This window comes from Eulemur rufifrons, chromosome 12 (genome assembly GCF_041146395.1).
Source record: "Eulemur rufifrons isolate Redbay chromosome 12, OSU_ERuf_1, whole genome shotgun sequence".
Lineage (NCBI taxonomy): Eukaryota > Metazoa > Chordata > Mammalia > Primates > Lemuridae > Eulemur > Eulemur rufifrons.
Genome location: NC_090994.1, coordinates 16,669,589 through 16,685,826, shown reverse-complemented (window position 1 = coordinate 16,685,826; position 16,238 = coordinate 16,669,589). Strand labels below are relative to the sequence as shown.

General features: G+C 52.4%; 1 protein-coding gene across 6 annotated transcripts in view; it reads right to left on the bottom strand.

Moving 5' to 3' along the window:
- Positions 1-16,238, bottom strand: part of RBPMS (RNA binding protein, mRNA processing factor) — a 165,868-nt gene that overhangs the window by 11,875 nt on the left and 137,755 nt on the right. For 2 of the 6 annotated variants that reach the window (XM_069484955.1, XM_069484956.1), the window contains exons 6-7: positions 14,459-14,589; positions 1,442-1,511 (exon numbers count right to left, since the gene is read on the bottom strand). In XM_069484955.1, the coding sequence (XP_069341056.1) occupies positions 1,449-1,511; positions 14,459-14,589 (194 nt within the window). In that variant the 3' untranslated portion in view covers positions 1,442-1,448. Of the gene's footprint in view, positions 1-1,441; positions 1,512-11,032; positions 11,748-14,247; positions 14,590-16,238 lie in introns of those variants that run through there. The other 4 variants (XM_069484954.1, XM_069484958.1, XM_069484953.1 and 1 more) reach the window with 3 other exon arrangements.

Here is a 16,238-nt window from a genome sequence, read left to right as displayed (position 1 = left end):
GTATTAGCGATGAACACTTGTCCCAGATCTATGTATAAGGGAGCCACGGGTTTAGTTTCTGGCTAAGAGGTTCGGGTGCAGTTTTCCAAAGTACGCTTTATGTAAAATATTAGTTTCCTAAGATTCTGTAGAAAAAGGATCCCCTGGTCTTGAATAAGCTTGAGAAATACTGCATACGAGACCTCCCTCCTCTCAAAGATTCATGATGCTCGTATCCTAACAAAGGCTCTGAGAATCTTTTGGTAGAGAAATTTGCTGGACTCTGTTTGACCTTGGGAGGATTTGTAGACTCTGTCTACAGTTATCCCTGAAGACTGGTATTTGGCCACACTCGGAAGTATGCTGGGTTAGGGGAAGAATAGGTATAATTCTAGTTTATTGACGTTGATGTCTTAAAGGACAGAAACGTTATCCCATTGCCACCATCAGAGAAGGAGTCCTGCATAGCCAGGTTACACTGACCGGCCACTCTGATCATCTGGTGGGATTTCTGATGCCGTCACCCATTACGAATCTTTCTCCTATTTGGGGAGGCTCTTCCTCTGAGATCAAAGAAGGCTTCCTCTCCTGACCTAGGACCAGAGCTCGTCTGGAAGTGCCGACCTCCCCCATGGGGGGAACTTCAGTAACTCAAGTCCACACTCAGCAGTCACCCCAGATCTTGAAGATGACCTGAGCCACCAAATCAGACTTCAAGTCAACAGGGTAACTTGCCTGTGGAAAATAGATCCCAGGACCTTGCAAACATCTTATTCTATGCTCTTTTTCCTCTTCACTAAGAGGACAATGACCTGCACGAGGCCAGCTCTAGTGTCTACCATTGCTTCAATCTTTCCTTCGTGAAAGGTCTGAACCATTTCTCCATTTAAGTAGAATCTAAATCAACCAGAGGCCTGTTCTGTCCACGTAATACCTCTCCAAAAGAGTCTAAATAGCCTCAAATGATCTAACGAAGCACATGGGACTCCATATCGATGGTAGAAGAAAAGGAACATTAGTTTCATTTGAACTGTTTTTATCTTAGAATAGAAGGTCTCCAAGAAGAGGACCGTGACTCTGCGGTTACAATGGCACGAGGTGCATGTGCAAAACAGCTTTGCCGTGACCTATGATTATGCAATGATACTTTCTAACACCTGTTCTGTGGATACTAGCACTGACCGCTTATTGATGAAGCAGGAAGGGCAGGTACCGGTTTCTTAAGTTAGTCTTGCAGAGTGTCACCCACACCTCCCTTCTCCAATCCCAGGAGAAACTCTCTCGGTAGAGATCCACCGCCTGGCAGCTCTTCTCGTGAGCTTAGCCAAGACAGAAGACGGTAGGAAGGGCAGCCGGTGGGGGCGACGGGCAAGGACGAGAGCTGTGCTCAGAGCACCCCCGACGTGCCAGACACACGCAAGGTGCTTGACACGCGCGCGCCGCGGTGAAACCAAGTACTTACGTAGTATTCAGCAGAACTGACGGGACTTCCAGCCCTGAGAAGTAGCCTCGGAGGGAGGGAGCCAGCGCATCTGCAAAGACACGTGGGGAGAAGGCTGTGAGCCGGGGTCCTCAGTCCCCACGGAGGGTCCCGCGTGGCTACCGTTTGCCTGCTGTTCCAGGATGGCAGCCACTCACACTGGCTGCAGAGCCTCAGAGCAGGGTCCTGGGAGGCCTTTCACACACCCTCAGGAACACACGGGCCACGGTCCCGGGACAGCACCCAGCGCCGGTGCCCGGGCTGCCACCAACTCCCCTGCTCTTGTCTTCCTTTACGAAGTTAGCAAAGCCATCCTGAGGCTGACGGCTGGCCTGGTGAAGTGACAGTCCCATACTTACTGAGCAACAACCAGGCTGGGGAACGGGCTGCCTCACGGTTTTCTAAGCAGGGTGACGAAGTGTGTCTGCTTTGGCAGGGAAGGGGCAGCTCATGACCCCACGCACAGCAGTGGCCTGGTGGGGACCTGAGATCCTGTTCCTACTCTGTAGGGTGTGGCTTCTTGGCACTGGGGGGTCTGGCACCCCACGCCCCCTGCTGAGGGGAGAGGCCTGCGGCAAGGAGCCTCTCACAGGTGACACTAGCAGCCCCGTCTCTTCCGTGAGGTGTCCGAAGTGGCAGGGCCAGCCCCAAACACAAATGGTCCTACACCAAGAAAAATGTGAAAAAACCAACAGAAAGGGCAGGTCAACTCTGTCTTTAACAAACGTCCATCTATTGGAAACGTCACTTCTGCCCCTTAGCCTCGGGACGGAGACAAGAGGTGCCTGCCTCCTGGGACTGTGACCTCCTGCCACACAGGACACCTGACAGCAAGTTACAACCCCGTGGGGAAGCCTGGACCAGGGCCCCTGCCGTGGCCATGCCGGGTGGCACGAGAGGACTCTCCAAAGCACAAAGGCGAGGCAGCTGCCATTCTGGTAGAAATGGGGCCGGAGGTGGCTCTGAGGCGACTGTAGACCGCAGGGCTCTGCAGGGACTGACAACAGCCTCCACCGCGTCGTACCATTTTCTAGGCGGGGACATCAGGTGAGGCCTGGGCATTCTGAATGACCGTGGTCACAGAGCCCAGTGGGGCCAGAATCCCGGCCACAGGGCTCCACGACATCCCCCAGCCCGATGCTAAGAGCTGTGATGTCCAGAAATTGGGCTAGAGCAAGCAGCCCTGGCACCCCTGACTGTGTGCCCCGACTCACACACAGAAGCCCTCGAGGTTTCCTTCCGCCCTGTGATCCTCCTCACAGAGCGGCCACTTCCTCCCTGGCTGTCACACCAGGAAACTCGACCCACCGAGGCCACCTGGCGTAGAGGTGTCTGGCCACACTTAATGGGGAAACGGGTGCTTAACAGGACCAAGGCCACATGCTGGGCTTCTGCCCACACCGGGCGTCCTCCCCAGGGACTCCCTCAGGCCATCTGTGCATTGGCTCCCCTCTGGCCACCACTTCAGGCATTGCCAGACTCGGGCTGCCAGCTCCAGTGAGGCCCCGGGGTGGTACGAGGGCGAAGCTGCATTCCCTGGGAGCCACCAGCTGGCACCAAAGCCCATTTCAGGCAGGGCCGGAGATCTGAAACTTTGGCCATGGAGCAGGCCAAAATCTACGCTGCTTTGGGGACTGAGGAGTATACGCAGGACACAGGGAAGACATTAGAAGAAAGAGGGAAAAACGTGGGGTGAGGTGGGGTGAGGTGGGGCGGGAAGGGAGGGGAAGGAAGAGTACAGGGAGGAGAGAGAGCGGACAGAGGGGGGAGAAGACAGAGAGAGACACGAAGAAAAAACTCATACCTACCCATGGCTTATGGCTTTGTGCATCTGAGTCCACTTGCTCACTAAGCAAAGAGCAGGCTGGAGCTGCCTTCCTGAGACAGGGGGGAGAGGACGGGACGGGGGCACAGGGCACCCGAGGCGGGCGGGGGGCTGGGAACCTAGACACGCGGGAGGGGGACGGGTCTGTGTGCACCAGTGTGGAGCGCAGTGGTGGACGGGTGCTGCCTGGGTGCGGGCCGGGCCACCAGCCCCAACGAGGCCACAGAGACACAGGGAGAGGGAGGGCTGCCCGGGGGGGAGAGGCACAGAGTGGATGGCACGGTTCTGCTCCGGTGAGGGTGACTGCGAGAAGGAAGCCCGTCCCCTCCCCCTCCCCAGCCTCTCTGACCACCCCACCCACACGGCCCTCGCGCTCGCCCCACTGCACACGTGCTTACAGCGCGTGGGACGCCTGTCCCCCGGGCTCCTGTCCGCCTGGCCTGCGAACACTCCTGGGGGACAATAGGGTGGATTCCAAGCTGGGGGGTCGAGTGTAGGATTCCAAGCTGTGCTCGGCTGGTCTGATGGTAGTGGGTTATCAGAGAACTTACTAGCAACAGTGTCACTAAAGTTGGTAAACAACTCCTCAGTGCTAAATTTGACTGGCTTAAAAAAAAAAAAAAAAAAACTAAAAAAAAAAAACCCCCTCAGAAAAACAAAAACCAGAGGAAGCTGTGCTCAGTCGAGGTGTGAGGGTGCAGTGAGGAAGCAGGTCTGCTGATCCTCGCAGTGGATGTGGTGGTGGGGGAGCCCGACCCCCAAATCCATCACTCCCGTGCCACACGGCTTGGAAGCCACGTGCTTGCCAAGAGCCGGGAAGGGGGGTGGGGTTCTTGTCACCGCAGCCCACAGACACCAAGGCTGCGCCCACCTTTCCAGCACAGGGCAGGACCACTCACAGCGCCAAACCGGGGGTCCCCACAGCTGGCCTGGGTGAACTGCTGTTTGGGGGTAAGGAGAAGGTTCACCCTCATCCTTGTCCAGCCCGCGATTCCCTAGGGGCTGCTTTAGCTGCACCACTATCACCAGGAGACCCACAGTTCCCGCCAGACCCCCTTAGTTAAGCTTCTTGCCACCTACAGTTCAGCCCAAGTTCAAGTCCACTCATTTGGATCAAGTAACACGGTCTGGCCTTCCACATAAGGCAATGACCTTTGACATCACTTCATCCCCTCTGCAGAAAAATGCACGCGCGCACACACACACCCTCGCAACCTCGCATACGAGCCCAGGAACTTCCGAAGAGCCTGTAAGTAACTCTAACACAATATATTTAACCCAAAAGGACCCGGATATTTAGTCTGTGCCAGAGACCATGCTAAGCACCTCACACAGATCGTGACATCTAAGTGAGCAGGCGACACAAAAGGCCCCGGCAATCTTCTCCACTAGAACTTAGTAACAGTTACTACTATTACAATTCACCAATAGTAAAAACCTGTTATTGTTAATAAAGTTCTAGCGGAGATTTTGGGATTTTACCCTCACACTTTAAGAATGCTCTTCTAAAATGCAGCGCCCCCGCCCGGGTGACACTGTCAGCCTCCAACACCTTAGTGCGGTGACACGAGATACCCAGAAAAATAACTCAGAGCAAAAATAAAATGGAATGCTAGAGAAAGCAGTTAAGTATCCATAAAAACAACTTCCATCCTCTTCCATTTATAGATGAGAAAAACTAAGACCCGGAGGACTAAAATACACACAGAACTTGCTCCCAATACTGCTGCCAAGGACAGAAAGACCTTGACTAGTCGTTAGGGTGCAGCCCCTGCCTGACCCCCAGCCTTTGCACGGTGCTTGGGTGGCAGAGGACAAAACAGTGGGACAGTTACTATTTGCAGTGTGCTACCCCCATTCTAGGGACTGAATCCCATTATCATCCTTAGAAATAGTCATGACACATGATTGGCAGGTGACCAGCTCCATTCATGGTCACTATTGTTAATACTCTCCGGTTTGACTGTTTTCTTCCGTGTGGAATAAAGGTAAGTCTAGAGCAGTGGTTCTCAAAGTGTGTCCCTGGCCCGTCCCGCCAGCATCCCCTGGGAATGTCTGAGACAGGCAGACACTCTAGGGGCGGGGTCCGATCTGCATGGTAACAAGCCCTCCAGGTGACCACCACGCACACACACAAGTGCGAGAGACACGCTCTTAAGGTTTCCAGGAGTACGGCGGGAAGACCCTTCGTCTAGAGATGCTCCATAGTCTAAAGTTTCGGACAAATGCACAGCTGACATCCCTGCAGCAGCCTCTTGACACGTGCCAGCACACTGAAGGCTCTGAGAAGTCCCCAAATTAAGAGACCTGACCTAGCCCTGGGTTTCCCAAGTTTATCTGACTGCAGAATCTTTTTATAATGTACCAACTATTAATACCTGTGGCTGTTGCAAAATGTTGGTCTGGAAGGCCCCTCCCGGTGGTGGATGTAAGAGGCTGCTGTGTGTGACCACGTGGCATCCAAGCTTCTGGCTCGTAATGCAACTAATTAGAGCTGGAAGATCACCAAGCTGGCTGGTGCCCTGGCTGTCTGCTTTCCACGGAAAAGCTGAGATTTTCTCTGAACTTTCCTAAGGCAGACGCTATCCATGAATACAGATCTCCCCAGCACTACATTCAGAACTAAGCTATCCCTCTTTGAACGAAGTAGTTAAAAACGGTTAATTTCAACTGTTCATGTGAATGACAGAATGTTCTCTCAAATGAATCGATTAATTGGTTTTTCAGGCATGGATATTCTCGGGCAGGTTCTACCACTGTCCCCAAAATGGAGCTTTAAATACCCCGTGGGGGGCTCTTCCCCAACACTGAGCCAACTGCAGCGAGCCACTCACACTCACACACTCATTTATTACCATCGACACTGCCCGGCTCGCTCCAGACCTCAGGATCCACTCTGGGGAGCATCACCAAATACAGCATGCCAGGTCCCACAGCAAGCTCTGTCAAAGCCCGGCCAGGCTGAGGCCAAGTTGGCAAGCCCCAAGCATATCTGGTTCAAGAAACTCCAAACACACCAAATAGGCTGGAGTGATGACTCACAATACAAAAAGATCACCCTCTTTGTAACACTCATTACAGGGTTCTTTTAAACAGCACCCTCTTTCCATTCCCGATAAAGCACTATACCCAAACTGGAAGAATGCTTCAAAAACTTCTCTGCCGCATGCACTGAGGACCCCTTTGTGACAGACACTCCTGTCCCCCTCCCCTCCCAGAACTGACGGCCCATCCTCATTCTCAGCAGACACCGTGGTCACAAATGCTATCAGCGCTCTTCACTGTTTGTCTTGCATCTGATACTCCTTGCCTAGGGCAATTAAACAAGTCGGTATTATCTAGGCACAATGACCAGATTTATGAGACTGGGTCCCAAGCCTGCCATCCCACCTACCCCAACACCTGGAGAAGAAATAACCAAGAAAGGCCAGGCTGGAGAAGGCCACCACCACCCCAGCCACGTGGTCTCCCAGTCGGGATGGCAGAGCATTGCTGAGGTCCCAGCCTGGGCAGGCACAAGGTCTAGACCACAAGACCAAGGTCCTAGGACTGTGAGCCCCTCCTGCCAAGACCGATCAAGGCTGGGTTTAATTAAACACAAGCCTGCAGGGGAGAATGTTCTGTCCTGGGCTTTCAGACTCTCTCCTTGTCTGTCCTGAGCACAACCCAGGCTCTTGCTTCCAAACCAGGCATGCGAAATGCGCTCAGACATCTCAGAAGTTCCTCAAGACGCCACTCGGGTTAAGGGCGCCCAAGCGTGTAACACCCTGTGTCAGATTAAGTCCACAGTGGTTGCTTGTCATCCATATTTAATTTTGTCAGTCTGTTAATTTTTAACTATGTTTGCTATCAAGGGCCATTAGAGGTCCCCAGGAGCTGAGCTCAGTGAAGCGCGCGGAACTTCGTGGCAGAACGCACGGAGCTTGGAGTTGGGGTGTCCCACTTTCCCAGCCTGTCGCTGGGTTCCGGCGTTCCCCACCGGCAGCACAAATCCTGAATAAAACATGATCCCATTTGGAGCTGAGTTTCTTCTTTCCCCCCGTCACAACTGGTTTTCTTCAAGGAAAAAAGTTCACTTTCTCCTTTTATGGAGGCTTCATCGTGTAATTCCAAAGTTTCTTTGCAGCCTTGGTTTATGCTTGCAAAGCAGTTAGAAATGACAGTTTCGGAGGGTATCTGGGTGTCAGGCCCAGGGAAAGAGGCCAAGGATCCCGGATGGACGGCCGGCTGACCCAACCACAGCCATGTCCCGGTATGTGCCACAAGCCACCGACCACAGAAGCAAGCCTGGGCACCTCTGTTGTCCGGGGCCTGGTCTAAAGTCTTTGTGTCCTAAGCACTTTTCAAGCTTCTACAGAAGGTTCCGGAACCTCCAGGCCAGGACAGATCAAGTTCAGACAAGCGAGGGCAGAGGAAGAGCTGTTGTGATAACGACTCCTCTAGGCCAAGCATTTTACTCTTTCGTGCAAAATAACTTCATGAAGTAGGCGTTTATTCTCCAAATTTATAGATGAGGAAACCGAGCCTCAGTGAGGTTAAAGCAAAAAGAAAACCTGCCTAAAAATCCCAAATTTAGCAGAATGGGTGAAAACTCATAAAACTCTGATTTGTTTGATTTTAAAACGCCAATTAGGTGCCAGGCCCTCTGTGCCACCCTATGGTGACAGCTCGACCACATGTTTTTAATCCCAAGAGGAGGTGAGCTCACCGATGGTACCTACAGATGCGACTGAGACTCAGTCTCAGGTGCTCACTGCTAACGAGGTCGGCAGGGGGACGTGCGCAGGACCTAGGGGGTGGGCACGACACAGAGGACAAAACGGAACACGCTTAAGAAACCTGGGAAACAGCACCAGGTGAGGGCATTGCCGCCGCGCCCAGCCGAGGCCCACTCTGAGCTATTTTCTGAATCCTGGCAATAATCCTGGGATTTCTAGGAAGTCCCTTTGGGATCAGTGACCCTGGCCAGAGCCACACACACTAGGGCACTGACTCTGGTGTCTGAGCATTTGCTCCCAAACTGCCCAGGATGGGGCGGCCTTGGCCTCAGTGGCAGCAGCATCTCTGGCCAAAGGAACCACCACCCAACCCCTCTGGACGAATACCGATCGTGCACAGCTTCTAAGGAGGCTGCTGAGGACAGAGCAAGTGTTTCTGTCACCCGCTGCCCTGCTAAGGGGCCAGTTCTGCTAATACCCACAGCAGATGAAGGAGACGGAGAGGGGCCTTAGGGAGAGAGTGTTTGCGTGGCCACGAGTGGGGTCCCCTGGGTGCCAGTCACGGGACCAGGAACTGTCTCCCAAAGCACAAGCTGTGACTCCCCTGCCCGGAAGCGAGGCGGAGTGGAATCCTAGTGGAGCCACTGTGGGAAGAAGGTGCCAGAGCGTCCTGGGAGGAATGGGCCGGGTGACCTGGGGTCTCTCTGTCTCCGGCTTCCCAGATAGCAAAGCGAGATGAGGCAGCAGCTGGAAAGTTCAGGGCCAGCGGAGTTGGACACAGCAACTCCCAAGGACCCTTCCGTCTCTCCGGGGCGGCAGCTGCTTCCCGAGCGGCGTGCACTTCCTGCCGGGGAGAGGTTTTCTCCAGCAGGCGTGTCCTGGCCGGGCCAGCGCCGGCACAAGCCGCACAGACCACACTGGCTGCTGCCGGGCAGGCGCTGTCACTCGGTGACGTAGGTGGCACTCTGTCACTTAAATGCCTCCTCTTTCTCTCTGGTCCTTCAAGCCTTCTTTCCAGTCTCTGGCTTTCCCTGGCGACAGCCACGAGGACTCTGCAGCCCCCATGAGAGCCGTCAGTGTGCTGCGTGTTGTCACTGTCACTGCCTGGTGGACAGGCCGGGCTCAGTCCTGGGCTTCGACCTCCTTCCTGAAAATTCAAATGCTCCTTAAAAGGGTCCCTGGGAAGGGCTGCTTGCCTTTTTTTTTTTTTTTTTTTTTTACAAAAGCAAACATTTACTAATCCCTTACTAACTATACTATATGCCAGGCACTCTTAGAAACCTTTTACGTGAGGGATTATTAACCCCATTTTCTCCTGAAGCCCAGAGAGGTTAAGGAACTTGATCAAGGCTGCACAGGGCAGGCACAGCACGGAACTAGCCCACAGGAGGGGCCGAGGGAAGGGGACCTCGCCCCTGAGGATGGCAGAGGCAGGGCCTGCGGTCGATGTCTGCCCGCCCTGTCCCCATCTCCTAGCAGAGTTAGGCCAGGTGCTCCTAAGCAAGGCTCTCAAAACAGGACACCAGGCAAGACTGGCACTTTCAGGAGACGGAACCCCTAAGGGGTGGTTTCTCCTCCCTGTCTGACCTTCCCAGAGCTGCAGGTTTCGCGGGAAATGGGAAACGTCAGAGAACTAGAAATTTTGTTTATGTCTAAAAACAATTTCAAGCCTCGGGCAGAACAGCCCCAAAGGTAACATCTGTAGTCCTGCAAAGCTGGGGTCTTCCAGACCGTCAAAAACCTCGGCTCTGGAGGAGGACAACACAGCTCTGGAAAACCAGGCCTCAAGGCCAAGTGCTAACGTGATCTGGGGTTCACAGGAGCGAAGGACTGCAGTCTCCCACTCCTCCCTTGCGGGAGGCGGCCAGCGGGCGAGGAGTGGATGCCACCTCCCACAGGTCCCAGAGACGGGCTGTCCACAGGCTCCCCCTACGGGAACAGCCGCCATTACAGCATCGGCTCCTGCCTTCTAACTAGAGGGAGAAGCTGAAGAGTAGAGGAGCCCTTGTCACCTGGGTCCCCTATGCAACGGGATAGGACATCACACACCCCACCCCGAGCCAGCGGTCCCTGTGCCCTTGGCCCCAGTGCTCTGTACAGGGCACAGTTAGGCACAGAAATGCCGAATGAAACTGGCTTTGAAAAAAACGTTTTACGATCCAGTTCTCAGAAGTTGCACCCTGCTGAAGAGTAACTGCTTCAACACGGTGGTGGTGGGGCCAGTCCTGCAGTGTAGACGGTCCACACTCCATCGCTCCCTTTGTGATCTCCCAGCCCGTTTGCCCATGCCTCTTTTCCCATGGTCCATTTCTGTATTTATTTTGGGTTTAACCTTTGAAATGTTTCCAGTGTGTCACAAGGGACCTCCCCAGGGGCACGCGCGCCTTGCCCCCAGGAAGTCTGTGTAAGGATTTTAAAACTGTTCACATACAGGTATGTATAGCAGCCGTGTAAGAATTCTCAAAGAACCACCGTTCCTCGGGGCAGATGCGGCCTTTAAAACAGGTGATCCGGACTTTCCCCTTCTCAGTCCTACTTACCTGCAGAAGTTTCTGTGCAACGCTATGACTCTGACTCTAATGCAGGGGAAATGTTGTTGTGGTTCAAGAAAGTGGCAAGGACGGCACACTTTGGTGACTTCCTCTCTGCCCCATCAGCAAAAAGACTAAATGCAAACCATGAACCCAGACTTAAAAGCCCCTGGAGGCGTGTGACTATGAGGTGACAGGAACAGCCAGCCGTATGCTCTTCCGACTATAACCTTCCTGAAAGCCATGGACGAAACCTTCCTCTCCTAGCCCTTGGTGGCTTACGTAATAAACAGCATTTCATAAATTTCAAACACCAGTGACCTTGAAAAGTAAACCAGAAGATCACTTCTAAAAATGTAACGATCTTCTCAGAAATCAGATGTTTGCTGGACAGGGTCGCTCTTTCATGCCTAAAAAATAAGGCAGTGTTAGGGCTCACAGTCCCATTTCCTTATCCAGTAATTTCTAGAAAATTGGATTTGATGGCAAATAAGAATCTTCCATTTAGACCCGGGAAATCTGAAGGGGCACCAGACCACGCGTGTAGCTGGGGCAGGGCTACACATGTGACTCAACTCCATGTCAGTGACAGTTTCGTCTCCTGGGTCTTCCTTCCTCTGGACCACTGTGGGCAGACTGGAAAACGCAATCGCCATTGGTTTCACGTGGGCTTCCGCTAGCTAGACACACCGTCCCTGCCGAAGCAAGAGCTCCCGCTGGATGACTCGTGGAGGCTGGAATGAGAATCTTCCAGTATGCGGCTCTTGCTGGGTCGTCCGGGAGCCCAGGACGACACAGGTGGCGCCAGTGAGGCCTCGGCTCTGGTCTAGCCTCCCCCAGATGCTGAGTCTTCTCCTACGTAAGATACACTCAGTAGTATTCATGGGCCCAGTTCTCCCCAAAACCTCAGAGATTAACCACCTTAGCTCCAAAATCGCATCACCGTGAAAACAAAAACGCTGCAGGCTGCTTGAGATCATTTTTGCTCTGATTAAAATTTTTATTGAAATCTCTCACACGTCGCCAAGAAATAGTTTTTGCAAAAGGTGAGGGGGGGAAGAAAAAATAGCTAACGAACACATTCAACATGGGAGCTCCCTCTGCTGGTCTGCAGGAGGTTGATATGTTACAAACACATTCCCAGAGACAAATCTAATTTGCTGGAGAAGTGGACAAAAGACAGGTGTGCTGGGCTTTGCCTCAGGAGAGAAACACTAGAAGAAAAAAAAATATCCATGTCTCAAAACAGAGCACAACATTGCTAAGAAAAGCAAAATTATTTCAAAAGCTTCTTCAAGGACAGTATAGAATTTCCAAAACAAAATCTGAATTTTCCACTAAGGGGAGGTGTTCCATTTGGGCCCACTCTGCCCTACATCCAATTAATAAAGATTCTCTTAGGCCCTCTGGGTGAAGGTTAAAGTGCTGATTCCCTTGTCTTTTCCTCCAAGTCGCTTCTTACAGGCTTCCCATCTACTTAGAGAAGAAGGGTCCAAGTGGTCACTCTGGAGTGAGGCCTTTCCAAAATTCCAGCAAAGAACAAGTCTTTGGGGAGCCAGCACCTCTGAGCAGAAAGAGCAAGGCCTGGGAGTCAGGTGGCCTGGGCTAGTCATGGTAGAGCCACTTGTGTTTGGGGTAACTCCATCTTCTCAGGTCTGTTTCCTCATCTGTAAAATGGGTCAGACCAGCTGATCTGTCAAGCCTCTCCCAGTTCACAACTCTATGGTTCTCCTATTGGACAAATACGTTTAAATAACCGTATCTGTTCAGGAATCTTTAGGATACAGAGTCCAAGACTGCACTGGGAATAACGCCAAACAAGAAGTGGGGTTCAACGCATGGATCCCCCTGATACCAGATGAGAGTTCCACCAAATCTAGGACCGCAGTTGGCAGAGCCAGGTGGATTCCAGGTTGGGAAGTCTCAAGATCAAGGACGAACTCAACAGGGAAGGTGCCAGTATGAGCAACACACCCCATTTTAAGTCAAATGGCTGAGTCCATCTGGTCTTGAAACTGTCTCTCCTCATCTCTCCTTACAATGGCATGCACTTTCTAATGTCTGTCTCCCTCTGTATCCCCAGAATTACTTCAGATTTCATCCGTTACATGAAGCAAGGGCAGATGTCATGGCCAAAAGCCACCACTCCCAATCCTTTCTTGCCATTGTCAGCTCTTGATGGAGAAAGGCTTATGTTGCTGACTATGCAAAGCCATGGCTATTCAGAAGACTATGCAAACTTGCACTGTTTCCTGGTATTCATTAACAGTTGCCTTAATGAATCGCCAACGTATCTGGGCGGTCTAGCAAGAGGCGACATGCCATCCAATCATGGGGTGGGGAGAACAAAAGAGACACTTCGTTGATCCATGTCATCTACGAATGATCCACAGCCCACTACAAACGTCCTGGTGACTCAGCAGGAGAGATGTGCAGGTTTACACCTGACCCCTTGTGGCTTTCCTGCTACCTGCCAGCTGCGAGGGTTTCCCAGCGCCGAGATGGAAGAAAGGTGGCCGCAGCCACAGGGGAGGAGACGCCTGGGCACAGCTAATCCTGCCACTTTAATTTACTTTCTGTGCCAGGTGTTCTCACCACCGACTCCGTTTTTCCCTTCACTACTTGCACTTTCTCCCTCCTTCGCCCAGCACAGAGGGTAATCGCTACTGGGCCCAGACACCAAGGGTTTCTCTTTGTAGTCTGACCGCCCGGTGCCTGGAACCCACGGGAGGGCAGCCCCAGGAAGCCGGGTCGCCAATGCTCGCACTGGTAACTCAGCTACGGAGAAGGAGAACATGTCACCCAACAGTCCTGACCCTGCGGCTTTCCAGAACCCTCACTGGGGGCTGTCTGCAGGGGTGTCACTCAACATAGTGAGTTCTGTACAACATAAAAGAGTTTAAGTAAAAAGGACCAGTTTTCTGGAAAGCTGTTTGTTCCATCCAGCCTCGTAAATAAACACTGAGCAAAACAAACAAATGGAAACCCCACCTGTCCAGCCAATTTTTAAAAAACCAGGCTGAACTGCACATGCGTCAGACAAAGGCTGTCTACGTATGTACTTTCTATGTATTTGTCACTGGTCATCAGTCTCTGCAGGCCAAAGAGTAAGTAGTTGCCTCCAAAGGGGAAAATCCTTACACTGACCACCACTGCTGGTACTGAAACCAAAGCTAAGAGCAACAGTTTCTCCGAGGGGAGAGGAAGTGTTAGTATGTAGACAGTAATCTTGGTGGAGAAACAGGGAGTTTATTTATGAAACTCAGGCTATTCTTAACTAAGAAAGCAAGCTGGTCCGAACAGCGTTGTTTACCTTGACCTGTAATTACATCCTAGACATTCCATTGTACCTCCTTTCCTACAGGGTTTCTTACAAACGGAAGAAAGGAATCCTTCAACTTTTCTGCACTGTATGTAAGAAAATGCATAGTCTTCCCCTGGAAGCTTCCCTCTTGGTCACCAGATTCTCACAGAACCCGACAGCAGAAACCTCTCAACACACAGAACCACACACAGACGCACGTGACTCCCGTGATGACCGCACGCCTTCCTCGGCAGCCCTTCCACGCACCAAGACACATACGTCTACACTCCGGTGACACCCTCTAGCTAGCCGGGAGCCGGGGGGTGGGAGGGGAACCTCGCCCCAGTCTCCCGTGTGTGATACGGATGGTGAGATCATTAAGGAAGAGAGAGGTAGGTGTCGATCTGGGGCAAACGTCAGGCAGTGGGTGATGTCATTTGCTGTCAGACGATCCTCGTAAGTCCCGGAGGAGTGTCAGCTTGATTTAGAGGGGGTCATTAATGTCTCGAAGGTGGATCTGTTAGCCGGACAGGTGTTAGTCGTACGGTGTGCTCTGGGGAACCGGGTTTGGAAGGACCGGTGGAGGAGGGAGTGAAGTCGTGGCCGATGGGCATCAATTACCTGGGCATGCAGTGAAGCGGGGTAGGTGAAAGCAGGAGGAGGTAGAGCAGGCGCTAGCTCCGCCGGGTACAGAGGGTACGGGGCCCACACTTCAGGGCTACTGGGGTAAAGTGCAGGCACTGTGAGCTCATCTGCAAGAAAAGAATAAGGCCAGAGTTAGTAGGTATCAAACAGCTGGTTTCCAATCAGCAAACAAAACACCCAATAACCCCGAGCCCCACTCAATGTCAGAAGTGACTCTCGTCCTTTGAACACCCTGTTGTCTTCGGTCCCCCAAACGCTAAGCAAGGGAATAGACGATGCAAAATAATAATAAAAAAAAAAGCAACAAGCATCTGCTGCCTGTCCGGCCTGCTGAGATCTCAGGGCTGGCCTCTGCCTTCGACACTCTGATGTCCTTCCAGCTGTGGCCGGGGAACCCAAGAACAGTGGGAATTTCCTGCACCAAACACAAAATGTGGGCCTCCGAGGAAAAGGAAGAGAAGGAACCAGTAAAAGATATCCCACGAGAATGCACCGCAGAGCCTCTGGGAGAGCAATGGCTTCATGGCAGGACCCCACCAGACCAGAAGAACGGTAAGACTTTTCTGCTTATTGGTATAATTACTACTGACAAATAAATCATGAGCGAACATTGTCCATCCAGCCCCCAAACGTACAGGCCAAACACTGTGACCGCAGGACATTTAAGATGTTAAAAATTCAGAGAATGAGAGTGAAAAACCTCGAGTAGCCCGATCAAAGTGAAATATGCAAATAAGAACATTTGGTTGCAGTTTACACGGACTACGTTTCCCGGGATGGGGGAGGGGTTATGCTGCCAACTGCCTGGTCTAAATGTTCCGCCTGCAGCTCCAGTCCCACTCAGGCCAAGCCACAGCTTGCCAGAGCGAAGGGCGAGACGAGGAAGCAATCCACTGCACGTAACAGCAAACACTCTTGAGCTTCTCCAGGAGGACAGAAATAACCTTGGTCAATAGTGACGGATTTGAACCCTGTGAAGGCAGCCATCTCAATATGTGCTTTTATCACCTGTCAAAAGCTGAAATCAAGTATGCCAAGGATGCTGGCCAGGACTGCCGAGGGAGACAGGAAAAGGTGACTCGATAAAGTCATTAGTAAACTGCTCCCTTCAACCCCCACCCCCGGTCGGGACTTTCCAGAAAGTCTACAGTGCACGTGACCCAAGGTCAACAGAATCACCCCGTGCCTTCCCACCACCTAAGGAGTTGTCATTCCAGGCTACTGTTGCCTCATCCTTCCCATCTCTACGACTCTGGTTCTGGGGAGGAATTTCAACAAGGACAGGGGCTTAGAAATACAAAACTGCTTTGTTGGGTGTGATGTGGTGATTACTCTATGGAAGCAACTAGAAGAGGACAGAGCCCGTGGGCGTCTGTGGATCTGGTGGGCAGCGAGTGGCTGAGGTTTCCCTCAGCCAGCCGGGGACGCAAGAGCATCTCACGGGAGAGACAGCAGGGAGACCAGAGCTCCCAACCGATGACCGCTCACTCCAAGGGCAGTCTGTGTGTGTTTCCCGCTACAGCAGGATCCCAATAATGTGGTCTAATATGCTGTGGCTGGCCGGCCTGCCTGTCTTTCTCCTGCTCTCAACAGGCAAATAAAAGTGACTCCTCGTCTTTGGAGATGGGAACACAGACTGCCCACGCATCAGGCTGGAGAGACTAGACCGTTAGAGTTGACTCAGAGTTATTCGCGCAGGGAAGCAATAGCACCATAAGCCTCTTTAAAATGATCAGGTCCACACCGTCCACTTCGA